General features: G+C 46.0%; 1 protein-coding gene and 1 long non-coding RNA gene across 3 annotated transcripts in view; one reads left to right on the plus strand and one right to left on the minus strand.

Moving 5' to 3' along the window:
- Window positions 1-12,447, minus strand: part of GRK3 (G protein-coupled receptor kinase 3) — a 119,094-nt gene extending 106,647 nt beyond the window's left edge. Inside the window, exon 1 of one of the 2 annotated variants that reach the window (XM_059140994.1) lies at window positions 12,182-12,447. In XM_059140994.1, coding sequence (XP_058996977.1) covers window positions 12,182-12,294 — 113 coding nt within the window. In that variant the 5' untranslated portion in view covers window positions 12,295-12,447. The remainder of the gene's footprint in view (window positions 1-12,181) is intronic. The other variant, XM_059140997.1, reaches the window with a different exon arrangement.
- LOC131811922 (uncharacterized) lies at window positions 12,103-16,265 on the plus strand. Its single transcript, XR_009346167.1, has 3 exons — window positions 12,103-12,255; window positions 14,561-14,648; window positions 15,367-16,265. It is a non-coding gene; the product is annotated as an uncharacterized LOC131811922 (long non-coding RNA).
- The last annotated feature ends 11,656 nt before the right edge of the window (window positions 16,266-27,921 follow it).

Consider the following 27,921-nt stretch of genomic DNA (forward strand, 5'->3'; position numbering starts at 1 on the left):
TATTGTAAAGTCTGTACACCAGCTGTCTGAATTGTATCTGCATTCCTTAATACTTTCTTGCCATGTAACACTCACATACTCACAGGTTCTGGGGACTACATTGTGGACATTTGGCAGAGGGGAGGCTATTCTGCCCACCACAAAGGTTTGAATATAACCAGAGAATTTTCATCAACTGCAGCCATATTCTTTTGATAGTCCCACTGTCCTGCCTTTGGCCAGTGGGGACCCCTTCTTCTTGCCCCTGTACTGGTTAGATCTGGCACCCACCCCAACTCTTAAATGGCTCCTTTTCCTGATACAACAGGTAACAGAAGCTCTAGGCTCTTCTTGCCCAGGCCCTGCCCACAACCAGAGGCAGGTGTGTTTGTGAAGGGTTCTCACGGTGAGGGGACAGCAGTTGTCTCTCGCGCTTTCCCATACATATATGTGATCAGACCCCCCCCTCAAAAAAGATCATGAATTTAAAATGACTTTACAATTCAAATTTAACCAGGGTTTTTACTTAGCTCTTGTCTTGTCCTCCTGCATCTCTTCATTTACATTGAAAATCTTGGTTCTTATTACCTGGCTGTATTTATATAGTCTAAATGAAATTATTTTAAACTAACAATAACAGTAACACTTCTGAATACAGCCCTATTTATCCTTAAAACATACAGGACCACGTTTGGCATAATCTCACAAAACTGAAAACGTCCCTGTCTTATGGCTGGGGTCAAATCTACAGGCCCAAACATACCCAGGTCAGCACGCTCGCTGCCGAGGTGCTTGTGATTATGAACACAGGGTTAAGCAAACAATGGTTTTATGATGCATCATACAGCAATTCAAAAGACTGAAAAGCCGCTCCATGTTACCAATAAGGACAAGCTGAACATGTCTCAGTAAGTACAGAGGGCAAGTTGAAAAGGGACTCACTACTGTATCCCTGACAAACACAACCCCATCCCAGGTTGATGTCAACAACCTTTCTGTGTGAAGGTTAAATGTGCAACCTGTTTCATCAATTTCCTATCACCACTTAGAACTTCCTGCTAACAAGGTTAACATGAAAAATCCTTTACGTGGCTAGAATAAACAGTCAAGTAGGTTCAAGCCAAGGATATGCATGTACCTGCTGATGGGCAGAGAGAGAGAATTTTGCTTTTTGTTTTTTATAACAGTACCTGTGAAATTACAAAAAGCTGTCTGGGGTCAGGAAACATTAAGAAACTCTCACATGCAGCTTTTCTCAATTTATAACGTGGCCATCATTAATGATAACTAACTCTATTACTGGACATGAAATTTATGACATCTTATCTTTTAAGGAATTATTTATATATTTATTATTAAATCAATATCTCCAGTGAAATTACATGTGAGCTCCTGGAGTACCTTATCAGATCCCTAGAGTTGATAACCCTTACTGGGTGAAGACAATTCATTTTCAAAGATTTATTTATTTATTTATTTATTTATTTGTTAGAGAGAGAGAGCAAACAGAAGTAGGAGGAGCGGTAGGCAGAGGATAAGGGGTAAGCAGGCTCCCCACTCAGCAGGGAGCCCGATGTGGGACAGGATCCCAGGACCCTGAGATCATGCATGACCTGAGCAGAAGGCAGACGTCTAACCCACTAAGCCACCCAGGAGTCCCAACAATTCATTTTCATACTGTGTTGGTAATATCTGAAATTGACACTGTTCTAAGAATCTTCTTTTCTTAGATGATTCATATGGCAAAAGATAGTCTGTAGGTGTCTATTAAAAGGCAGAGTTTTGAGCCCTTTGCTATCAAGGTGATCCTGAGCAATTAGTTTCTCTCTGAACCTGAATTTCCTCCTAAAGGAGATGATGAGTACTGTAGAGCCATTTCCAAGAATCTGAAAATAAGGAAGAAAGCCTGCCCTCTGAGAGTAAAAATGTTAAATCAATACATAACACAAAGGGCAGAGAAATGCCAGACTTTTCCGGGGCTGGCCATCCCTGGCTGTGGCTTCAGTCACTGCATTACCAGAACCAGAGGAGATCTGCCCCCCAGTGAGAACAGGAAGGACAGGTCATCACAGAAGCAGTCACTGCCAGGGAATTCAAGTACAGAACAGCCGGCATAAGGCCACCCCATGGAGAAGGGACTTGGTTCCAGCTACTGAAACTGATGAGTCGCAGGCTAGACCCTTCTGACCCCTCAGGCCACAAGCCCGTGCGGGCTGCACTACCTTCTGCAGAACAGTACATTTCCACGAGGAAAACCCCTAGGACAGAATGCTCTGGTCACACAGCCTTCAGGTATCTGGGCTCCTGGGGGATTAGTGCTGAGCATAAAGTAGTCAATTTGATATTCTAGTTAGTTTGACTTTTCAGATGGATCTACTAGGTGAATTAGTGCATTGTGGGGGAGTGGGAGCCTCTAGCTTCATCAGATCCTCAAAAGGGTCTTTATAAAATAAGAACCACTGGGCAAGAGGGAAAACATGGGTTAGCCAGGCAGACTAGGATGATTGACATGCATTTTACTGTAAGACACAGATATGCTCAATGCAGTGAGCCTAGTTTCTGGGCCTGAATGGCTGAGGGCTGTCCCAGAGACCACAGGAAAGACATTCGTGTCTAGGGAGACAGCCCAAATCGAGAAAGCTCTGGAGCATTTTCTTTTGCTTTTTCAAATTTCTACCTAATATAGAGGATAATCGTAAAAACTAAAAACAGAATATACATGTAAAAATATAAAGTACTGCATACAAATATTAGTGAGGTTTTTTCTTTTTACTCTCAAGCAAACCTATCAAATAAATATGAAATAAATGATCAAATGTCACCATAGACACATACAGATCTAAACATTAAGTCCAGCAAGCGGATTCCCATCATGGTCGTTTCAGTATTGACCCAAGTCACGCCCCGGTTCTGGAGAGAGCTTCCAAAGAAGAGAAGGTTGGAATCACTGAGGCACTTCCAAAGAGTCTTGCTGTTTCTGTCTGTTGCACCATCACAGGCCCTACCCCTAGATCCCTAGATGGTCATGAGATAACCACAGACCACAGCGTTTGACCTCAAATTCTAATCTCACATGAAGGATTTCCACCATCTACCTCATTAAACTTTTCCAGCACAAAATGGCCAGGAAAACATAAGCTTTTCTTACAGCACAACCTGATCTTTTTTTTTTTTTTTTAAATATTTTGAACACCCGTTCCCCAATAAGAAGGGCCCTTTACTGAAAAGACAGAGACACAGAGACACTGGCTGGTTTTCCTTATGGAATAAAAAAACCCTAAGATTGAACCCTAAGAAATCCGTGACCACAAAAGCTGTCACACTTCTTTGGGGGGGGAGGGGCGTGGGGGAGATCATGAACCTAAGTATATCCGCTCTCATGCATGACTTAGAAACTGCTAATGTGGGACGCCTGGGTGGCTCAGTTGGTTAAGCAGCTGCCTTCGGCTCAGGTCATGATCCCAGCGTCCTGGGATCGAGTCCCATATCGGGCTCCTTGCTCCGCAGGGAGCCTGCTTCTCCGTCTGACTCTGCCTTCCACTCTGTCTGCCTGTGCTCGCTCTCGCTCACTCTCTCTGACAAATAAATAAAATCTTAAAAAAAAAAAAAAAAAAAAGAAACTGCTAATGTGCACAAAACACCTTCCCCTTCTAGGCCAGTTCTAGTTGTGACATTCTGCATAAATAATCAGCTTTCCTCTACTGCTGGTGGCAACCAAAGAGAAGGAAGCAAGTCCTAAATGGAGCACAGAAGACAGCACAAAAGCTTTACACTCTATTCTATACTTAATGTCAGGAGGACAAGAGCCACCACGTAATTAGGGTGTCTTTACAAGAAAAGAAATAGTAAACACAGTTAAGGGAAGAAGGAAAGATGAATACGAAAATCCCTTGACCTTGCCTGTTGGGGTTAGTTCTGCTTCTAAATGGCATCTGGGCACCTTGCCTACCACCCCCTCCCAATCAAATAGCAAAAGTATCACATCTTTAAAAGAAGATACATCTGAAATGTCATCTCAGCTTTAGAACATTCACAATGCAAAATGAAAGCCTGCAGGACTCAACAGCTGTGTAAATGCCTTCCCATCTAAGTCCAAGTTCATTTTTAACTTAAGCCCTTATCAAACGCAATGCAGATACAGAACATTTAGAGTAACCTGAAAATACAACCAGAGTGATCTTTCCAGGGAGATAACAAAGAACAATGGACTGACTTCATGACACAAAGCACAAATACTGAAAGCCTGTTCTACAGTCCAGTTTCACTGCTGAGCACGTAGACCATCACTGCTTTCCCCAGCAAACTCCTAATGGAGTTGTAGGTGTAAGTTTTTGAATATATGAAACATAAGCCCTAAAATCCTCAGAAAAAGACTCTTGCAGCATGATTAAAGCTCATTCTCCTCCTAAAATATTTTAGCCTATACTTATCTAAAACGTATACAGGGCCTGGAACTTACTTAGCCCTTGGCAAGTGGCAGTCACTGTCATAATACACATGTAACCCATTCCAGCTTCCAAATTCGGACTTAGTGGAAATGTTAATCCCCTAATCAAACTCACATAATGAATGTTAAATCACTGGAGGAACGAGAAATGTCCTCCCCATAACGGAACTTTAGAGAGACTCACACATACACTTGAAATAAGATTTTTCACTAGCTTTGCCATCACCGAATTAACTATAGTAATTTTACAGGTATCTTTGTAAATTTTAGTATTCTCATTTAGCCGGGTAATGTTCAAACTAATAAGCAGAGATTACAAAGAGCACATGCAGACTTCAGCTAGATTTGGGTAGTGACTAAAGGAATGGGGGTGGGGGGGGGCAGCTTCCCAGGAAAGTCACTGTGGGATAACAGAACTGCCTTCAGATACTGGAAAACCTGTCCTTTTTACAAGGGATTAAACTTGTTTTGCATAACCACAAAGGACAGCAAAAGATCAGCTCACAGAATGAACTGCAAGAGAGCTTTCTAACACCACAGAGCTTCCAAAGATGTTCCTCAAAGATGACCCTGCCTGGCTGTCAGACAGGGACGTCACCCATTCAGTGCATGACTGAACTGGATGCCCTCCAAGATCTTTTCAAACATGAGATACTACAAAGCTATGTTATTAACATGCAATCTCTTACTATCTAAGGAACACTGAAATGAATCACCTTATGCTCAACACACTGAAGCTAGCTGCTTTTAGGCTATGATTTTTGGTTCATTTTACTGAAGCAAAGACTTCTAAAGGAGGAGTTAACTCTTCTAATTGCTTAGTTATCTGTATTTAAGAGCAGCATGCTTATTAGTGCTATGTACTAAGGCCAACATAGACCAGAGCCTGATGGATAGATGATTGGATTAATGGAAAGACGGATGGATGGGGGGGGCGGGATAGATGGATGGATGGATGGATGGAAGGATGGAAGGAAAGGACAGATGGATGGATGAATTGAAGAAAAAAAGGATGGAAGTATGGAAGGATGGATGGACCAAAGGATGGAAGGATGGGTGGATGAAAGGATGGATGGACGGAGGGATGGATGGATGGATGGATGGGTGGGTGGATGGAAGGAAGAAAAAGAGGATGGTAGAGGGGGGAAGTAGGGGAAGGAGGGAAAAAAGAAAGAAAAAGAACTGAGTGAGGCATCACGTGTACAAGGTTCTTGACACACAGTGCCACCACAACGCTAGAGGGAGAAAACTTGGAAGAAATCTGGGAAACTCACTTACTTATGTGTCTAAGGGTCAACAATTGCTCTTTGCTGCCTGGGCCAACAAACCAACTTTTCAGAAGTCCTGTCTCCCAAGCTTGCCTCCTCAGAGCACATGACCCAGGGGGTTCCACGCAACGCTGCTTTATATCTATTATGTAGTTTCTTAAGGTGCCACATTTCATGCTACATATAATCCCTTCAGCAATTACCTACGGTGTAAATAAATGAAAAATCACCCTTTAATATTTCATCCACTCTTCTTCTGAGTTACCAATGTTTGCAATTAATGTTCTCTCTTGTTTACAACTATACTGGATGGATAAAAAATGGTCACAAGAGACAGATGGGGGGAGGGCATTTTGTGATCAGAAATTAAAAGATATGTCTTGTACAGACAGAATTTAAGTGACTTACCCAGGGCCCTTGGCAAGTTGCCAGTAGAATCAGGTCCATAGTTCCTGGTTCCTGATCTCGAACTTTATCATAGTAGAGCAGATAGTAGAGAGGACCCAGGGATGTAACAAGTGACCTCCAAGTTCACCAAGGATGAAGCTCTGGCCTAGGGACTTTCATATAATTACCACTTCCTACTCCTGAGACCCCGGAAGCAGGAAATGGCAGCAAACAAGAGCACAGGTCCAAGGTGGGTCGAGGCTGACAGCCACAAAACACCAATCACAGAGTAAATGAACAGTAAAGTAATGTTCACTGTCCTCTCTATATACCACCCTATATAGAAAGTTCTACAGTCTGCAGATGGTCCATGCTGAAGCACAGATGACCCAGAAGAAGACTTCCAAAATTAAAGGAAACATTTACAAGCTATGGGAAGCCAAGGTATTACTTCTCCCCCTGCATTTTATTTTAGACCCACAGAACAGTCAAGAAAGGCCCAGGGGTTGTAAATGCTGATCAATGGCAAAAACAGAAAAGAATAAAGACGTGAGAAACAGTAGGAGCAGAAGCAGAAACAGTAGGTCCAGAGATATCCAGTCTAGTTAGTACAGAAGTTTCTGAACACACAAATGATTTCACGACGATGGAGTGAAAGCTGCCTGGCCCATGGTCTCCATTCCCTCACTGCCAACATCCAGAGAAAGATAAGGACAGAGGAGACCATCCCACTTACACAACCTGTTTGCATCAAAATTTTCAGCATTCCTCAAACACTCGGAGAATTAACAAAGGAGGATTGTTGTGATAGAGAAAGTGATTTTTTTTATTGCAGATAAAGTCAAAAATATTGTTTCACCCCTTTACCCTTTTCCCCAAGATGGAAATTTCTGGGTGGGTGGGTGGGGGGAGACAGGGGCTGCTCTTTTTTCTAAATAATAACGCACATAAAAATCCTGTTTGGGGTGGGAGGGGCAGGGAGGGGTACTGAGGCAGTCTGTTCTACAAAATTTCTCAGAGGCAAGGTTGCACTTCTTATGTCGAACAGAACAGGCATTTAACCCTCCAGCTCCTCATGGGAAATAAGGAAGAAACTGCTTATTCACTTAGTCATAATTACCGCCTTCCCAGGTCCCAGAGGAATGGCTGTTCTCTGTCAGTCTCTGAACACAGTCATGACTTTTTCAGATGCTGCACCAGCAGCTCATCCACATAGCCCATAAAATATACTTTCCCCAAATGCAGAAGTATCACTGTGTTGTCTGTTCCTTGCAAAAGAAGAGATGAGGGTTGCTCCTTATTCCTCCTGGCCCCATGGCACAGAAAGGAGGCAAGAACCCAGATTCTGGGCAATCAGGGCTTGACTACACCTCGGCTGCTTTTTGGCTGTCACCTGGGTAGAGGCTGCCACTACTTACCAGGCAGCACACCGGTGGGGCACAAATGGCACTCGTTCTACAAAGTGCCCTGGGAGAGGGCAAGCTCTCCGTACATGGTAGTTGTTCTAGTCCTAGTTCATGGAAGTAAAACTTGTCTTTCCCTTATCAGGGCTGCAGGGACCCCAAGCATCCTGCTCTCCACAACTTTGAGCTTTCCTACTCTGCTTTGCCACTCGCTGTCAGATAAAGACCTACACTTCCCTGCTTCGAGCCCTGACGCCCTATCCAACCAATAGCCCCAGTCTTGTCCAAACACATGTTGGACAAAACCAAATTGAGCATGCTGGAAAACACCGTTAAGACACTGCCTCTAAGAACACATTGCATCTACAAACCAGGGCTGCCTGAACCGCAGAGACCCACTGGGCTCTCGATTCAAAACATTGCACAATGTTTTAGGCAGCTAGTTCTAGGCCCAAAGCTGATTGCACTGAAACATCTATTTCTAAGAACTGATAACTACGCACAGCACTGGAGTCTTCAAGTCACTAGCACAAATTGACTCTGAACCAAGCATGAAATAATAACAAAAAGGTCAGAACAAATTATATTCTGAATGTGTGTACCGTAGTGGAAAAGAGGCAAGAACACCGCCACCATCTTATACATAGAAATACTCCTCCCAACCACAAAGAACACTTTTTTCCTGACTGTTCATTCTTTCATCATTGACTTTTCAAGTTCAAAGCTAGGGGGCAAGGGGACATAGAATCCCCTACAACCAAAACAGAGAGGACTAGCTCAGAGCCACCAACCACCACTCACCGATTGGAGTCAGGGAATTTACTGAAGAAACCCCACTCCCACAAAAGAAGGAAACGAAGTTACTTTTCAAGATCAATTCCACTTGATAGTTTTACAAAAAGGAAGTACACTATTACCATGTTACTATGGATACTATGGCTAGATAGCTCCTCAAAGGGAATAACTAACAAATCATTGTAAAAACACTTGGCAAACATGAGTTCTCTGATGATAGAATCATGAAAGCCATCCCAATACCACTTGTCTGTGGTCAAACAGAACCTTCAAGAAACTGCACTTGAAAGTAAACATCTTTCTTGAACCAATTGAGTATTTCCCACTAGACTGCACAAGCCCCTTGAAGGACAAGGCTGTGGACGGGTCCATCATGGCATTCCCAGGTCTGTCTCGGAGAAACAGCTCTACAACCACCTACCGAAGTCACGTAATAAAAGGTGTCCCAGATGGCCTTAAGGATATTCTAAATACTCCAGGTAAGTTACAAAGAATCCTGCAAATGTTGTTTTCAGAACGTCCTATCATACTATATGAATACTTTGAAAAGACAAGCTTTGCAATTAATGATCCAAGATTGTAAATGTCCCCTACAGGGCATAAGATGCAGGGGACAGGTCAAGTTCATGTTACTCAACCTCTTTCAACTACTTGTGACTCCAAGTCAACCAAATTTCATTCTCTTTGGAAAAGGTTGAGAAGCAACAAGCCTCAAGTGCACGTGGTCTCGATGATCCACGGCTTTAAAATGCTGACCCTCTGTGGGTCTTCGCTTATGGATTAGCCTCTATTAAATGAAAGGACGTCTTTCCTCACATGGCATAGGGTAACAGGCATGCACATCTGAATGCTCATATTTCTAACTGGATCTGCACAGTGAACCCATGGGTCACGGGTTAGTATTCCCAACAGATCCCATTATCAGCTACATTAGCTCAATAAATGTTTCAGTAAACTGAAGCAGCTATGTAATCAGCTGTTACAGGATTTACACTCATCGGTTCGTTAATTAAATAATGTGTCAACATAACAAAATGGTTGCCTCTCGCTATCGCAGAGGAGCAAAATCGCCCCGGGGCGGAATGTTCCATCTTCTGAGAGTCTCCTGTAGATAGGCAGGGGATGGCAGACCCAGCATTTCATTAAAATTCGCTAGAGATTATGTAGTCCTGTTGCTTTTCTGCTCAAAACTATGTTAAGAGGCAAAGCAACTAAAAGGAGGAAGCATATAGCATTTACCCCAGTGATTTCGAATAATCGGACTGGAAAGAAATCCTCACTACGGATGGGCCAATGGCAAGTGTTATGCGCCTCATTCAGATACTAAAAATACAAATCTAAACATCTTTTTCAAGAGCACCAAACACTGGTGATCACAAGGTTCACTCCAAAATGCAGCTGAAAGAGAAACTCTTATCAGAACCTATTTGACCACGATCCTTTACCAGCAAGGCGAATCATATTAGTCTTGCCAGCCGATATGAAAATTAACTTTCTTACCATACTGACAAATCCCCCCAATCAACCACCCCTGCCCCAAAATCCAGCAGGCAGGCCACTACCTGCTATCCTCCATAGATAAAAATCTTTGAGATGTTTTACTTGAAAATCTCAATGTGACATAATCCTAACAGAGCAGCACGAGGAGTGGCTGTTAACTATGTAAACGGTCACATTACAAAACTAAAACCAAAGCCACTGAGATAAATACAAAACAAATTAGAATCCTTGGAGGAGGCTCCAATAAGCTAATTTAAGAATCTATTTTTTAAAAAAAGCAACAGAATAATAATTACTAAGAGCTGTTTCCTAAAATTACTCTCCTCTTAATATTTCTCAATTCTAAAATGTCATGAGAAATATGTTCACCATCTTCCAGTTCTGCCTTAACAGAAAGCATTACCAAAGAATGCCACTGAAAAACAAAGGCATTCATACAAGGAAGTGAATATCCTAAAGATATAAGTATGTTCTCAAGAGTGACACTAAAAAAGCAGAAGTCATATTAAGTTAAAAACACGAAAAGAAACAAAAAGAACAGAAGTTCCTAATTTTAATATTATATATCATACCCCAAAACTGCCGATGAGTTAAGATTTGTCGATTTTATATAGAGAGACACTATATATTTAGGACTCCCTGCCCTTTATGAAGAGTAGAAAAGGCAAAAGAAAAAAAGGAATTAAGCATTGAATAGAACATTCATAGAAATGCAGTTTTTTAAAAATGAAATTCAGGTTGGGTTTGGGGGTTCTTGTTTTACATAGCTTCCAATTTGCCAGAAATTTCAAACAGCACTGATTTTCAGTGAGCTTCATTCCGATATGTTAGACTCTGGAATCGAAGTGTTAATTTCACAACCCTCCAAAAGGTCTGTACTCTTCCTTGATTTTCCCTGTTTGACATTCTTTATCAAAGAGCACACCCTGCAAACCCAACAAGATGCATGGGGCTAACAAAAAGGGCAGGCAAGACAGAAATACCTAGCATGCATTCACTTACACAATTTGGCTCTTCACAACTGACTGAAAGGGACCGATATTTTCTGTCTTAGGGTTCAGGGTCATGAATGGACTTGTAAGAATCATCTGGAGATCACTTAGAATTAAAATAAATATATTTTTTTTCCTTATGTCAAGATAACAATTTAAGCAATCTTGGGTGTATAGTGCTTGAAACACTAATGCTTTCAACGGAGAACAGCTTTGGTTTAGATTCTAATATTTTATAAAACTGCATGGTTTCCAATTCACCATACAGAAGATGCCATCCTTTATCAACAATTCTACCAAGAGCTAGTTAGCACATTCACTGTACAACTCATGATGGTGTTAATTAGAAAAGAAGCTAAGGGGGGGAAATCCAACCCTAATCCTTTGATAAACTGTTTGAAACTCTATTAATCTGATGAACGATCTTTTCTAGGCTGGTGCTAATGACATGAACCACTGAAGTCTTTAACTAGTTCCATCCATAATAAATCATGTGCGATATAAAATCACAACTTGGTATGGCCCTCACCAAACCCCTTGACAATTCAATCGGGCTCTTCTTTGGTCTTTTAAACAACAAATTCCTGTCTGGAATCAATCAACCAACGTGCGTTTAAAGTGAATCCCATTTCAACCTTTTAATAAAGTACCACCAGGGGATCTGCAAGTTAGGGAAAGCCGCTTAGCAGCAAAAAGAAAACTGTGTGGGTCACAAGCCACTCATCACTGCCTGGGGGCACAAAAGAGGAAAGGAAAGGATAAGAAGCTGAGTAAAACGGACCTCAGGAAGAGTAAGCATGGAAAACTGGACTTTAAGTACCTGGGACAAAAGGCAAGGAGCCTGCACTCCCCAGCCAAAGAACCCACGGTGAGCTGAGGAGAGGACGCAGTTGGCAAAAAGGGGCAGCAGGAACCAAAGAAGAAACGACCAGAATGCAGACCTGGGGAGCCAGAGGCACGGGTTAGAAGGGGCCCATAAGGATGGAGCTGGAGGGGTGACAGAGAAGGGGCAAAAGGGACAGGGATGCGGCTGGAAGAGCAGGCACGGGGCAGGAAGGAACCATGGCAGAGGAGCACTGACGACCCTAGGGATGGAACCGGACCCAGAGACGGGGATGGGACAGGAAGGAGCGACAGGGATGGAGCTGGTCCAGCCAAGTCACAACCACATCCCCGCAGCTCGTTGCTGGGGCGCTCCTGCGCTCCAGGCGCTGCGCTGGGCACTCTGGGGCGCTCTCAGCTGGAGTCCCCCCAGCAGCCCTCTGAGGCCCATTTCAGAGACAGAAACGGCGAGGCCGGTTGGTGGGGAACGGCTGAGACCGAGCGCCAGACCCTCCCGGACGCAGGGGGTCGCTGGCGGCCGCGAGGGGCGGCGGCGCGGGGGACGGCGCGGGCCCCGGCGGCCGGTACCTGGGCTCTGGCAGCACAATCTTCTTGCTGGCGCGGGCGGCCGGGGTCGCCTTGCTCTTCTCCATCGCCATCAGGTAGCTGACATCGGCCAGCACGGCCTCGAGGTCCGCCATGTTGGCGAGCGGCGGCGGCGGCGGCGGCGGCTCCTCGGGACCCGGACGGGAGGCGCTCCCGCCGCCGCCGCCCGCCGCGCCCCGACGTGGGGGGGCCGCCCCGGGGCAGCCCCCCCGCGCGCTCCCGCCCGCGCGCCCTCGCGCCCCGCTCGGCACCCCGCGCGCGCCGGAGACTCGCGCCCGCCGGGGTCGCCGCGAACCGCCCCACCCCGCCCCCCTGCGCGCGCGCCCGCCGCCCCGCGCACGCGCCGCCGCCCCCGCCCCTTCGGCCGGGGGTCGGCGGGGAGCGCGCGCCCGGCGGTCCGAGCCCCTCCGCGCGCGGGCGGAGCTGCCCTGCCCGCCACCCCTAGCCTCCTGACCGAGCGCCCGCGGGCACCGTCCCGCCCTCCCCTTGGGGTGGCCACGGGGGACTTCCTCTCCTTCTCCTCCTCCTCCTTCTCCTCCTCCTCCCCACTTCCCGCCCCCAGCTCCCGGCGCGCTCACGCCCCCTCTCCCCCGGACCCCTGCCGGCCCGAGGGTGCGCTGGACCCGGCGCCCAGCACCCAGGGGGGCAGCGGGGAGCCGTCCGCGCCGTGAACATGCTAGTTCTCAAACCCGACAGCGTCAATCAGCATTCCTGCGGGAGGCCTGGGGCAACCCCAGAAAAGCGCGTGCCCCACCTGTCCCTGCAGAGGATACCAAAGCTGTGGTTCTGGGCCGCCCTGGAACAGCACCCAACCGGCCGGCCCCCCAAGCCTTGTTCCTGACCCCCACCAGCCCCGTTGAACAGCCCGGAGAAACCTAAAAGCTGGAGAAAGTTGTTCGTCTCACGCCTAGCGGGGCAAAGTGGGGGTGGAGTGGGCGGTGAGAGCTCCCGCGGGAGCTGCCCTTAGGGAGCCCCCTGATGAGGGGTCAGGGTGGTCACCGCTCCCTTGCACTTAGGTGAGAGGTTGGAGTTTGGATGTTAAGGTGGTCACTAAGAACCAGAATTAGAATTCGGGCTCTTGTGGTTTTACCATCAGTTCAGGAGACAATTGGGAGCACCCCTGGGTGCACAGGCCCGCGGCAAGGGTGATTTAGGGAAGTGGAAAAGCGAGAGCCCAACCACCAAGGCAGGAGGGAATTTCCAGCTTCCTGATCCTCAGTCTCGGTCTCGGTCTCGTCTCCGTGTCTGGTCACCACCACCCGCCCCAGCATGAGGTTTTCGTTTGCTTCTTATTTTCCCCTGGGGGGTACACACAAGTCCAGTTCAGAACCCATGTGGAGTACTGGTTGGAGTGGTTGTTCAGGGACACCCAGGAAGTGCTAAAATGACCTGAACTGAACTGAGAATAATTTTTTTTAATCCCCCTGAATTCATGCCCATTGGTCACGTTGCACCAGGAGCCTAGTTCGGTACTAACATTTGAGTAAATGTCCTGTCGATGGCTTACAGGGTTAACAGAGTTCACCAGAAACGGTTCAGGTCACACTATAGGCAGTAAATGTAATGTCACAGCCAGAAGCAGCCTCATTTGGTCATCATGAGAACTGCTGCCCTCCTGTGTTTTCTCCCTCCTTCTATTACCACATCACCCCCCCCCCCATCTGTTTCCCAGTTATGTCTGCCATCCTAATTGGCCAGTTTTACCAGATATTTCTCAAGATTCAAGGCATGATATTGGTAAAGTTGTCCAGAAAAGAATAAGAGAGATGTAAGGGGTAGGAGTATGAGTCAAAGGAGCTTGGTCAGGCAGCAGAAGCCAGCACAAACAAGATACACTAATGAGACAAAGATTGGCATGAACCAAAGATCAAACTTAACATCTTCTACCCACTACTTTTTTTTTTTTTTTTTTTTTTTTTTTGGCCTTAAAATGGGAACACAGAATGTCTTGTCAAAGGTCACCTCGGAGGGAGGGGGCAAGTTCCCAAAAAAGTGTAACACATTTTTGTGACTTAATTAATATAATTTCTTTCAGTATATCTTTTGATCCCTTAAGCTTTCACATGATCGGAACCTGAAATAAATACGTACATCTTATCCACTTTTCCGTGGTCCTTCCAAGTACTGAGATTTTCAACCTTGCCTCTGGCTTCAGTTCAGAATTTTGGTGGCCCCGTACTTGTTTTGTTTAGGGGGGAGGGTTGGTGTGCGTTCGCGCACACGTGCACGTCTGTGTGTGTGTGTGTCTGTGTGTGTGAGTTTTCAGCATGGTGTAGTAAACTTGGAATAAGAAACACACCAAATTCAAATCCTGGCTGGGCTCTGATATTTTACCTCTCTGTGCTTTATTTTCCTCATTAGTACAGTGGGTATGAAGACATGGATCCCAGGGTTGTTAAGAAGACCAAGGAAATGATACACAAAAAGGCCACCTTGCCTGACATCCACAGTAAGTCCCCAACAAGGGTCATGGCCCTCGCTCTGTTTGTTTTGCTTCATTTTACCCTGACATGGGAGAGAAGATACTGAAACTAGTTATTCAGAGTCAAGACATTTGGAGCAGGAAGACCCTTTACCAAAAATAACATCCCCCTTGGGCTTTTCTAGGAACCAAAAATGGGCATAAATGATTAGCCTTTATAAACATGAGCAATTACTCTTCTCGGAGAAAGAACAGGGAGTCCAAAATTGGGTCCCGTAACGGAGGCCCCTTCACCATTGAAGGGAGCTGACTGGAACACCCAGGGGTATTTTTCCCTGGTATTAATAGTATGCAAACCTTGATTCCCTGGCTCCCTCTTTGGCTCCCCCGCCCCCCCACTGCTTTCTTTCCCTACACTCTCTTAATGCTGAACAGCTTTTTGTGTTCACTGCAAACAAAAGGCGCTAATGACAGTGATGAAGTTGTCATTATTGACCTGCTAGATCCGTGTTGCTAAACACTATAGCTAGCCTGTAATCATTACTATGAACAGAGAAGACAAATAGCAATCCATTTGTCCTCAGCCAATCAGGCTCCTTTGCCAATAATGACGGTCCCCAGCCTCCTCCTCCCCCAGAAGATTCAAATGGCTTTGGGCTCCGGCTGTCTGTGATAATAGATAAAACTCTCCAAGGAAAAAACGAGGTTCACAGTGTTCTCTTTTCCCTTTTCTATGACTTTCCAGGATTCTGGAATCTGTAGTGGAGACGGAGGCGTGGAACTTTATTCTCTCCAGTGTTAATTTCGATCACCACTTCAAAGGGAAAAGCTAACTGGAGAACCAACTGTTCTTTTTGTTTTAGATTCTGGGCTTTGCTGGGACTACCTACTCACAGTGAGAATCCCCAGACTAAGGGGGTGGGGGAGGACGGGTGAGCTGTGAGGGGTGTTCCAGGAAATTAATCAAATACACATAAAAAAAAGTCAACTCTAAGACTCACATGAGATGATTTTGGGAGCCAGCAGAACATGCCTGACCTTAATTCATTAATAGCCCAATATTTAATTTAGTCACTGCTGAGAGAGACATGATTGTTTTGTAAACAATACGGTAAGTATACTTGCTACCAAAGAAGAACCACACACGACTGGCATTGGACCGGGTTTCTTGCCAAACTTCTCATTCTGTAAAGTCTGCAGGAATTTCTAGCCACCATCCCTTTTCACCTGTAACCTTGATCACAGTCCTCCTGCTCGTAACATGCATCCCACCTGCATTTCCCGCTATTTTATCAGCAAAGCTCCAGGAACTTTAAACAGAGCAACCCTATACTTGAAAAGATCTGTCGGAAAGTATGACATCAAGCTTTGGTTTGCTTGGCCCTGAAGTGATGTTCAATACAGAAATACCTAACTTTAAATACGCAGGTGGAAACTCATTTCTCTGCCAGAGCTCGGGCTCAGGGAGTGCCCCTCTAAAGAGAAGTGGAATTGGGCCGCCTGGGTGGTCCAGTGGGTTAAAGCCTCTGCCTTCGGCTCAGGTCATGATCTCAGGGTCCTGGGATTGAGCCCTGCATTGGGCTCTCTGCTCAGCAGGGAGCCTGCTTCCTCCTCTCTCCCTGCCTGCCTCTCTGCCTACTTGTGATCTCTGTCTATCAAATCAATAAATAAAATCTTTAAAAAATAAAAATAAAAATAAAAAAATAAAGAGAAGTGGAAGAATGTTGTTGTTCAGCATCTGGGCTCAGGAGCCAGATAACCTGGATTAGAACCCCAGTGCCGGGACTTAGCTGTGTGACCTTAGACAATTCGCTTCATCTCTCTGTGCCTCAGCGCTCTCTGAGTGGCATTAACGGCATTGCCAGGAGAACAACGTCGGAACACATGAAAAGCACTCAGAACAGTGTTTGACACTAGAAAGCCCTCGAAAAATAGTATCACTGATATCATCCTCATTGCCATTGGAGTAGCTCTGTATCATGCAAGACATGATGAGAAGAGCCTGGAAGGGAAAAGTCAGGCTGGATGGGACCCCTCCCCCCAGCTCTGGTGTGGCTGGACAACTGGAAGTAAGCCTCTTACACTGTTTAAATATCCCTTCCCTAGTATAGGGATTGAATGAGCTGGTCCCCGAGGTCCCATCAAATTCTAAAGTTCTCTGGATTTATTTAATCCTACAGTGAATCCCTTTGCAAGGTGAAGAATACTGGTGCCCCTCAATTACATAATATCTCACGAGTTTTGGTTTTACGGTACCAGACAATACCCGGCGCATTAATCCTTACTGTTGTCACACCCCACAGGTAAGGTGAGCAATCCATCAGCAGGTTTCCAGAAGCAAGCATAACTGTATTTTTTCCACCAGCATCTGCACTTGGCACAGTGACCTGCCTCAATAAACAGGTGTTGAATGAATGAATGAATAAGAAATTATAGATTGCTCGCCTCAAAGAACCTTCCACCAGAGATCATCTGAAGGGAGAGAAAAATGCTATTGGAAACTCAAGCATCTGCTAACAAAGGTGCATCCTGGTAAAGAAAGGGCTCTAACCCCCCAGGGTCCCTACTCATTCCTGCTGCTCCTAATGGCCTAGAAGGGCTCTCGGGCAGCTTAAGAGCCCAGATGTGCTTGGGCTATACAAAGGCAGGTCTGGAGACTTCAGGCTTGGGCTGGGAGAAAGGTAAATGCCTTTGCCTGATAGCAAGATTTGGAGGAGGGAGTAGGGCAGAGAGTAATGAGATGGCCAGAGGCCAGGCGCTCCATGGGATGGGTAGCCAGCAAAACGCCCAAGTTCTCCTGTCCAGGGAACATTCAGGAATAGGAAGTCTGCTCTTCTGTCATTCGTGTTAAGTGTGCTATCACGCACAGTAATGTAATGCTTTTCCGGTGACCCTGACAACTTCATGGCTTGTATTTGTGGGTGCTTTGATGCTGGCTTTGGGGATGTGGGGAGTCAGGGCCTACCCTGGGCTTAACACCAGTGGTAAAGGAACAGCTGTAAGACCAAGAGAATAAGAACTTAGCAAAGGCAGGAACACAGAACCAGCAATGACTTTTGGAAAGGGGGCTCCCCACATCCTCTGATACCCAGGGCAGTTCTTGGCTTTTCCATAGGACCAGAAAGCCCATCTTGTCTCCCTCTTAAGCAGTGAGAAGGTGACCTCTGGATATGTAAGTCACAAAAGACCAGAATGTTACTGCATTGCCAAGTGCTCTCTGGCCCTTAACCTGATGGCCTTCCCTCTACAGTTCTGCCTGATGGTGTGTGAGCCACTCAGCTGGGAAATTATACCAAGACCAACCCCAGAGATACCACCATAGATCCTAGTCTGCTAAGAAAAATCCTACTGACCTCCCATGTCACGCTGTACAAACACAAATCATTTATGGTACGTTGAGGTGGCTGCTGGAAACTGTGAATCTCTTCCCCACCTCTAAGCTTGCATCTGAGCCAGTTCTGGGTCACCCATCCCAGCCAGTTCTGGGTCTTCTCTTCCTATGGGAGGAAATAGCTCCCCAAACTGGTCTCATTGTGTTAGAGCTCATGGGTGTAGACTTCAAAACAGGGTGTAGACTCAGCAACAAAATCATGGTACTTGGGCCAGCCCTGGCATAACCCCAACCCAAGAGGACCCCGTCACCCCAGAAGCCATCAGAAAGGTGGTCTCGTGCTCCTAAGGAGACCCCTAGGTCAGCACTCCCGGACACACAGGCACTAAGACTGCTCATGTGCGCGTTCAGATTTGGAAATCCGGGGCTGGGCCTGAGAGTCTGCATTTCTCACAAGTCCCACCCTCCAGGGCCTTCAGGAGGCCTCACCCCAAACCTACTGAAGGGGAAATCTATGCTGCAACAAGAGAGCTAAGGGATTCCCATGGTTCAAATGTGAGAAGGTCACCGTGGAACCTTTGGTCCAACCACATGGGAGAAACCCAGATTAGGGAAGAGACAGATCAGCTGAGCCCGGGGGGCAGCCCCAAGAGAGAGGAGGAGGAAGGAGAGAGGCATGTCTGAGAGGTCAGCAAGATGAGATTAGGCTGGGCCTGGGATCCACAGAGGGGATAGTGTGGGGATAGCTATCATAGGGGTAGTGTGAAGCCAGTGGAAGATTTCAAAAGACAGGAGTTAACCACATCAGAGAGGCTTTTGGAATAAGACTCTTCCAGCTGGAGATACCACACAGGTGAATAAGAGGGGCCCTAACGTGGTATAGGCTAGCATCTGGGACACCTGCATGAAAATGGCTCCAGTGGGTGGACCAGCACATCACACGTAGAGATGCTCTAGATGTGTGCCAGGATAGAGGGGAGTCCTCCAGGCTGATTTGCAGGTCTCCAAGGCAGTGGTTAGTATAAAGGGAAAGTCCTCCTTCCCTTCTCCTTGGAACGTTCAGAACAAATATGTCTTACTCCTCATCCAGAAGAAGCCCACAGCTTGCCAATTGTTCATCTTGCTTCCAATCTGCCCTTCCTTCAATCCATCTGACACTTCCCTGCCCCTGCTCAAGAACGTTCAATAACTCCCTATGGCTTGCCAAATTATCTTCAAACTCCTCTGCCCACACTTCTATACTCTACCTTCTATTTCTGCCGCATTCATGCCACACTCATTCATGTGTCCATTCATTCAACAAATATTTTACTAAGCACCATCCATGTGGCATCACTAAAAAGAAATCACTCATCTGCAGAGACTCAGAATCAATCTCAGGAGGTAGATAGCCACACTGAAATGCTCTTCCAAGGAGGCCACTCAAGCTGTATAAAATAATAATAGCAGGTAACAATTAAGTACTTACTGTGTGCCAACTATCACCTTGAACGCTTTGCGTGACTATCTCATTAAGTCTTCCCCAAACGCCCACGATGAAGATGGTTGGCCTCATTTCAAACATAAGAAATATGTCAAGTCACTGGCAAAGCAAGTACAATGATTAAATTAATAGGACTTGAACCCAGGTGATCTGAGCCCAGGACAGTCAGGGCTGTCTCCCCTGACTCCTGTCTTCTAAATGACATCCTTGAACTCTAAATGATGGGGCTGCTTGGTCAAATAAGATAACATAGTACATGTTCAATGGTGTGCTATGCTGTGAAGTCCCATGAAAAATATTCTTTCCAACTCAGTTCTTGCTACTCCAAGTCCACTCCCAAGCCTGTGTCACACTGGCCAATCCAATTCTAACTGTGAATTTTTTTCCTCCTGGTTCCTTTGCCTAGAATGCTCTCCTTCACCCACCTTAGTGTGAATTTGCTGGAAGGTCAGCTCTCCTAGAAATGTCTGAATTTTAAACTATATCCTTGATCATAAAATAGAGGACTTTGCCTCTCATTTGCATGGCACTCAGCAGAATTTTCTGTGTGCGTATATGTGACTGTCCAGGTCTGTGTGAAGTGTTAGGGAGAGCATGTGTTTCAAAACCGAAAACCACCCAGCTGACCTTATTGGCCTAGAGCCATTTCAGGGTTACGGCAGAGTTGACAGTAAAGAGGATGAACGTACGTTGATGTAAATCTCAGTTTGAATCTCACTTCTGTCATTACCCATATGATCTTAGCCCAAGCAACTTCCCCTCTGTGAATCTCAGATTCTCCTCTGTAACTGAGGGTGATAAGCTATGGTAGAAATTCTTGTGGGATTAAATGGGATGAGAAGGCTCCCAGGTAGGGCTCTACAGGACCTGAATGAGTGAAGTCCACATTGGTGGGGTCAGGCCTGATCACCTCTGTGCCTAGACTTGCTGATACCCACACACACTCGTAGGGCCCCTGCTGCCCAAAGTTATTTCCAGAAAGAGCCAAGAGTGGAATCTGGCAGACCACAAAAAGTCCTGGAATTCTGGCCATACTCAAGTCTAAAATGCTCTCCTTCAGAGAATCACATTCTCCAAGCCAATGCTGAAGCATTTAAGACTTAATTGGGGATTGGAACGGCTCCAGCCCTGAAGCTCTCCTTCCTGCCAATGTCATGTCACCCCCTGCCACGCCAGCCTTCCGACCTTCATAGAGTCTGTTGGCATCACCAAACCTGACCCCTCTGAGAGCCAACCTCAATCTCCTGGAGGGACTCCTAATCCAGCCACCAGGAACCCCAAAGCTAAAGTGATCATTATTGAAGAGGAGTCCCTCCAAGGAGCCAAGTCAGGTCACAGATTTTAAAAATTATATGCCCCCCCAATTCATTCTCAGATTCCTCCACTTAGATCAGTTGTTTATTTAGCAAGTATTTCTTGGGGCCTACTGTGTGCAAGGCACTGGGATGGCAGTGGGAGCTGGAAGGATACCCCTTACCTTCACAGAATAGCATTCTAACACTGGTACTCCATAGGCAGTTAATTGACCACTTAATTAAAATCATGCGATGTGGGTGAGGGGGAAAAAAAAAAGAAAAAGATCGTGCGATGTGCTGGGAGGACATAGATGTCTAACAAGTAGGTGTGGATCCAGGAGGGCCTCTCAGAGGTGGTTGCATTTTAGCTAAGAACTAAAGATAAGTGGAAAGAGGAGGGGAGAAAGCTTCCCAGCAGAAGGTGCAGCTTGGGCAAAATCCCTGAGTAGAAGGAGCATGTATGGAGAGAGCAGGGGGATGAGGTGTGAGGTGAAGCCTGAGACAGCCTGAGACAGGGCAGAAGTCCTACCCTGCAGGGCCATGGAACCCACACCAAAGAGCTGGGTCTGTGTCCTGATAGCAGTGGAGAGCCACAGAAGGTATTAAGTAGGGGGCGCCTGGGTGGCTCAGTGGGTTAAAGCCTCTGCCTTCAGCTCAGGTCATGATCCCAGGGTCCTGGGATCAAGCCCTGCATCGGGCTCTCTGCTCAACAGGGAGCCTGCTTCCTCTTCTCTCTCTCTCTCTCTGCCTGCCTCTCTGCTTACTTGTAATCTCTGCCTGTCAAATAAATAAATAAATAATATTTAAAAAAAAAAAAGAGAGAGAGAGAGAGAGAAGGCATTAAGCAGAGATGTGACCTGATCTGGTTGGCCTTGTGAACGAGAGCGCTGGCAGCTCTCTGGATAATGACCTTCCCTTCCCTTTTCACATAGTCCAGAAAAAGGCCTGGGTGGGGGTGCAGGGTGGAGGGGGAGAGGCTGAATTTTTCTGGAAGACTTTCCTTATAAATAGCTTTAAATAGGAACGAAAGGAAGCAAACAAATGATAGCTCTGTCCATCCCGGCCTTAATTTTTCTAAACAAACAAGAATGATGAACAACATCGGGGCAAAGTGTTTCCACCCTCGAGGCCTTGAAAAGAAATAAAATTTCTGTTTCGCCTCCTCCTCGGAAGCAACAAGGACCAGTGGGCACCATGGAAATAGACACCACATGCAAATGGTAACTTTGTGGGGCTAATCATCTGGGGGTGGAGAGGTGAGATCTAGGGTCACGGGCAAGATCTGGGTGTTGGGGCTCTGACCTCTCCCCTATGCTCCCCTGTCTTTGTTGCTCCATCAGTCCAGCTCCCATCCATATGGACACCCAGCACATATTAGGAAACTCCCACAGCTGAACTCTTGCTCCAGAAATGTTGCTACAGTGAAAAGCCCCCTCGGGAGTCTTTGTGACCACTCCAATCATGCTCAGAACCCAACGAATGTGCAAGAGAGAAAGTGATTTCCCAAGACTGTGGGATCACAGTCCAGACATCATGGGATGTTTGGCTCCAGAAGCCTTCATCTGCTGGTCATGAGGTGCAGGACTTCAGCACCTCCCCAGGGAGTCTCCCCCCATCCTAGAGATGCTGTGGTTGTTTATTACCAGGACTCAAACTGGGCAAGAGCTGTTGGCTATTTGGATCGGTTATTTCACTTGTTAATCTGTGTCTCCACACAGCAAGGCTTTCGCGTTGGTGAGTGCTGGATCGTTACATGACCATGAACTTCACAGCTGAGAGTAACGTGCATTTTGCAGCTCAGAGCTCTTGTGAGTCAGGGGTCTGGGTAGGGATGAACAGGGTCCTGTGTTTGGGGTCTCAAAGGTCTGCAATCAAGTATCCCCTGGGGCTGCAGTCTCATCAGAGCCTTGACTGGAGAGGGATCGGTCTCCAAGTTTATGGAGGTGCTGCCAACACGTGGTTCCTGGTGGCCTGTCAGGTTTAGGGCCTTGCTTCTTGCTGACCATTGGTCAGAGGTGGCTCCTAGGAGCTATGCCCAGCTCGCTCCTTGGGACTTGGCCTCCCCAATGGGGCCACTGACTTCATGGATCTCATGCATCTCAAGATGGGCATTATAATTTTATAGTCTCCTTTCCCTTGCATGGTGTACTAGTTAAAAACCAACCACAGGTCTGCCCCACACTCCAGGGCAGGGCACTGTTCAAGGGGTGTGAACACCAAGAGGTGTGAACACCAAGAGGTGGGATCACAGGAACAACCTAGAACCTGTCCATTGCATGACCACTTTTTCCTCGGTTCGGGAGCATGAAATCCTTGATCACTGGTTCAAGCAACTTGCTATTTATTATGGGAAAAAAGTCTATGGTTTGGCTAAAATTTATACTATGAGTAATGGAAAATAACTAGTTCTAGCAAAATAGGACACAGGGGAGTCAAGAATTGAGTGAGGGTACATGCCGAGACTCAGAGGTGATGCTTGATGGAATAACACCATCACACATGGAGATGAGGTCCACAGGACTGTGTCCCTAAACACTCATCTGGTTGGTGACAGAGTGAGTACTAGCCATGGTTCAGCACAGGGACCCAGGAGCCAGCATTTTATATGTACATCTTGGGTCTCAACTTTCCTACCCTCTGGTTGAGGGTAGGAAATGCTCTGACCTCCCAAGGCTCCTGGTTCTTTATTGAGAAAGTGGAAACAGTAACAGGAGTGTCATGCAGATTGGAGATAACCCACATGACATACAATGATGCACAGAACAGTGTTTTATGTTAGAAGAGCTAAAATTAAAAAGTACAAACAAAACCAAATGTTGACAAGGATGCAGAGCAGATGGAGCTTTTGTACACTGCTGGTGTGAGTATGAAATGGTTTGACCAGTTTGGAAAATTGGCAGTAGCCACTAAAGTTAAATATACGTTTACCATATGACCGAGGACTTTTGCTCCATGTACGGAGTAAAATATGTAGATTTCTGTGGGACAGAAATCTACATATTTAGATTTGTAGATTTCCTACAGAAATAAGAGCTTTGTATGGATATTTAAAAAAAAAAAAATCTGTACGCAGATATTCACAGCAGCTTTACTCACAGCCCAAACAGAAGCAATCCAGATATCCATCAACTATGGAATGGATAAATTGTAGCATGCTCATACAATGGAATACTACACAGCCCTGAGAAAGCCCAAGCCAGTGGTGCGTGCCACACCATGTGTAAATCAAAGGTAATGCTAATTAAAGGAGTCAGACACAAAGAGTAACTATGTTATGAAACCTTTTATATGTAACTGGAAAAAAAAAAAAACAAACTAAAAGCCCGCTGGTATTCATCTAAATAGAGGTCACCTTGGGTAGGGGCTGGCTAAAGGAGGAGGAGGGAGGAGCCTCCTGGGGGCAACTAATGTTTTACATCATGAACTATTTATGTACTTGATCTAAGTAAATAAAAATAAAGTACTTCGTGTTGACAGTTCCAATCCCCAACTTTTCTTGGCTAGAAGGCAGCGGCCTTCAGGAGAGAGGGCATCTGTCTTGTCCAAGCCCAAGGTTCTCCCACTCGCTGATATTGACCAGAGAAGCAACATGTGTGTGCATAATCATGTGATTTACTATCTACTTGAACTTGATCAGAAGCAGATGAAATCGCCTGGAGTTCTCAAATGCAAAACAAACCAAAAAACCGCTTTCTCTAATGTGTCTCTTTCCTTCATGGAGCGTCTTGCCCACAGAGTCCCACCTGTGATCCTAGGAGGTCTGCATATCTGCCTTCTCTCATTATCTCATGACAGTAACACTAGGGATATTTGCTGTCCTGAGTCCCCATATTTAGCCGCCCTTCTGAGTGAAACCCCTACTGGGGGCTTTCTTCTAAGGGTGTGCAAACCACATCATGCTCTTGGGACCACAACAAAGTCAATGGCAGATGTTTCCCCTCCCACATCTAGCAGGTGTTAAAATAACTCAGTTTCCATTATTTGTCTCCTGGAGGGAGCTTTTGACAGAGGGCTGCTTCCTCTTGCTTATATCTAGCTACTTGTTTCTACCTTATTATTAGACCTCTTTTTTCCCCTTTGACTCTCCATCACTTAGTGCAACGTAAGCCCTCAGTAAATGCAGCAGTGATCACTGCTTGGCAACGAGAGCAGCGCGGTCACTAAGAAGTCAGCCCCACTGTGGAGCGGAAGTAACCCAGGCAGGTTGGTGGCTGCCTCTCTGAACTTGCCCTCCAAACCCTCTCCCTCTGACACACTTGACCCCAATTCAAGGCATAAGGAGCAACTTTGATGAAGCAACTTTTCTGCTTCCGAGGTTCCTTGATTGCAAAAAGAGGGGCCCTAGAGCAGTGATCTTTTAAGCTGTGACTCAAGATTGGTTGGTGGTAGGTCATGCGATACATTTTAAAGATGTGACTTGTCACATCTTTAAAAACGAAGTAAGATTAAAAAAAGAAGAAAAGGAAGAAGTAAGATAGAATGGAATAAAAAAATCATCAGAGAGTGAGTCACAGTGTAAGTTTTGAGCATTGTTTTATGAAACACTTATTTCAGAGGTGCATATGTGTGCTGGTATGTGTACGTGGGTGTGTGTGTGTGTATACTATCCCACTTCATAAAATGTACTTCTTACAGTGGGCCAGGATCAAAGGCTTTGAAATCCCCTGAGCCAGATCATATAAGCCCAAGCATTCTGGTCACTGCAAATATAAATTCATAATTCACTGACTTCACTCAAGTAAACTATAAAATTGAGTCCTTAAAACAAAGGCCAGTCCCTCCTCCGTGGTTGCTCCCTTCAAGGTACAACCACTCCATCAGAACCACCCAACAGCAGCCTGAAAAATCACTCCCAGGCTGCCTGATTTCATGTCAAAATGGAAATTTCAGCCACAGTGATCAATGCAAGTTGTTTTAGGGGAAGACACTCTGACTTCTTGGGTGGCTAAAATGCACTCTGGAGAAGAGGATTTGAGAGCATGGCCTTTTAAGAGACAGCTCAGTCAGAAAAGGCCCCTTCATAAAGCCAAAATGATAAGGCTGTGAGATTAAGGGCCAGACACTTAACTTCTTTGGGCTTCCACTTGTCTGATGATAAAACATGGAGTAAATGGGGCTGAAAAGGAGCCGGGAGTCGAAACACTTTCTTTTCCCCCTTTCAGATTTCTGTGTTGCCTCATTTCCAGTAAGAAGGTGCTGCTTTTTCAAATTCCAAGTACAAGATTTAAAGTTAACATAAAAGGAGACTATTGAGTTGGTTTGTGGTCTCTCAAGGTAGGAAACTCCTTTTAATAAAAATAGAAATTATATGTGCTTGGGCCACCTTTGCAGGTTTTGCTCTTCCCCATGTGACTGAGGATGTCTTTAAGGAGAAAGAGAGGGAGGGAGGATGGGAAAGAAAGAAGCAAAGCTAACTTGAGCCTGAGGTCAAGGGGCATGGACTTTCCTGAAGATTTGTAAGAAATGTGGAAAGAGGGTGTTACATCAGACATCACAGAGCAAAACTGCCCATATATCCTCCTGGAACCTCTCTGCTCATTCTCCCAATTCCCTGAGTGCTGGGACAGTGTTTATCTTATTCCCCACCCCAACCCTCTCTGCTGGATTTTTTCTGTGTCTCAGACTGCTGGGACCCAGAGGTACCGGGAGCCCCCAGTTTCTCCTTGTTCTCCCTTGAACCATCTCCACCTCTCCCTGGCCCTGCTGGCCAACAGAGATATCAAGCCCACCTCAAGACCACCTCTAGAATGTGGGGCATTCACAGAGGGTGGCCGCCATGGACTTGCCTGACTTCCCATAGACTCCTACATTAGCCCCTTTCACGGACTTCCCATGTCATCTGGACACATACTGTTGCCAGATTTCCCTGCAAGCCCTGGTCCTTTACTTGTGCCAGTGCTTGTAATGACGCTTAGTAACCAATGTTTACTGAATTCTCTCCATCCACTTCCCAGCCAACCAATTCCGTCCATCTTCTCCATCCAATTCCCAGCATCTTCTGCACACACGGGCGTTCTGATTCCTATAATATAATTCGTATTCCACAAGGCCGCATGTTTCCACTTCCGTAACTGACCCTTCACTGATGTACACAGGTTATGGCCCCCGGCCTCAAAGACAGCAGGTGCAAGATGAAGCTGGAGATGTCAATAAAGAACCAGACCCTACAGGACCTTGAAGCTTGGGTAAGGAGTCTGGGCTGAATTCTGAGGAAGCTATTGACTGTGTTATGTAAGCACTTGGTATGACTATGTTTCTGTTTTTAAAATGAAGAGCTGTACAGAGGATAGCTTAGTGGGGAGTCAGAGAGGCTACAGGGAGCCCAGGGAAAGGGCCATCACACACATCCCTGAGTATTTATTTTTATCAACATAGCTGGAGCAGCCAGCCAATGAAAGTTAAACTTTAATCATAGCATGAAAGGTAATAAATCACTCGTTGAACCAATATTTACTATTTCTGGGCCATGGGTCCTCGATGAAATGTGAATGGTCACTTCTTTTTCCATCCGGGATCCAAAATGCCTTGAAATAGTGACAATAGGAATCAGGTCGACAAGATGAATGGGACGCTGGCTAAGTGGCACCAAGAACCGTGGGTGACAATAGCCATGGGGTAGCACCAGCAGCCAAATTTGCAGGGCTGGTTCATCAGCAATGGTTGGAAAATGTTCCAACCACTGCCATGTCAGCTCTGTTCTGTCCCAATGTCCAGAGCAGTTTTCTAAGATGACAACTCAAGGCAACATTACCTTTCTGAAAATTAAGCCCAAAAAGATGCACCTCCATCTTTCCTTTTCTGCTAGGAAAAGAAAGAAAAATGAGAGATGAGAAAAAAAAAAATGGGTTTGGATCATATAGTCTGGTTCTCGGTTAAAAACAGCAACAACAACAAGATACAGCTGCCTTCAGCATCCGTCTTGTGCATTTCTGCTTTGGGGCTTGTGTTCAGTGAGAGCATTTTGATTGGGTGGGGGAGACCCTCAAACCTGGAGGGGCATATGGATCTGAGGTAGCAGCAGTGAGAGGAGGAGGGGGAAGTTACCCTTCCACCTAAAGCAAACTCATTCTCAATTCTTCTGACATTTGGGGGACTATCTTTATTCTCGTGTCACAACAGAGAAGTGGAAGGAACTGATAATGTTGAACTCTAATGGTCTGGAGTGTCCTTTTGTTTCCCTCAAATGGATCC

This window comes from Mustela lutreola, chromosome 11 (assembly GCF_030435805.1).
Source record: "Mustela lutreola isolate mMusLut2 chromosome 11, mMusLut2.pri, whole genome shotgun sequence".
In the NCBI taxonomy this organism is placed as follows: domain Eukaryota; kingdom Metazoa; phylum Chordata; class Mammalia; order Carnivora; family Mustelidae; genus Mustela; species Mustela lutreola.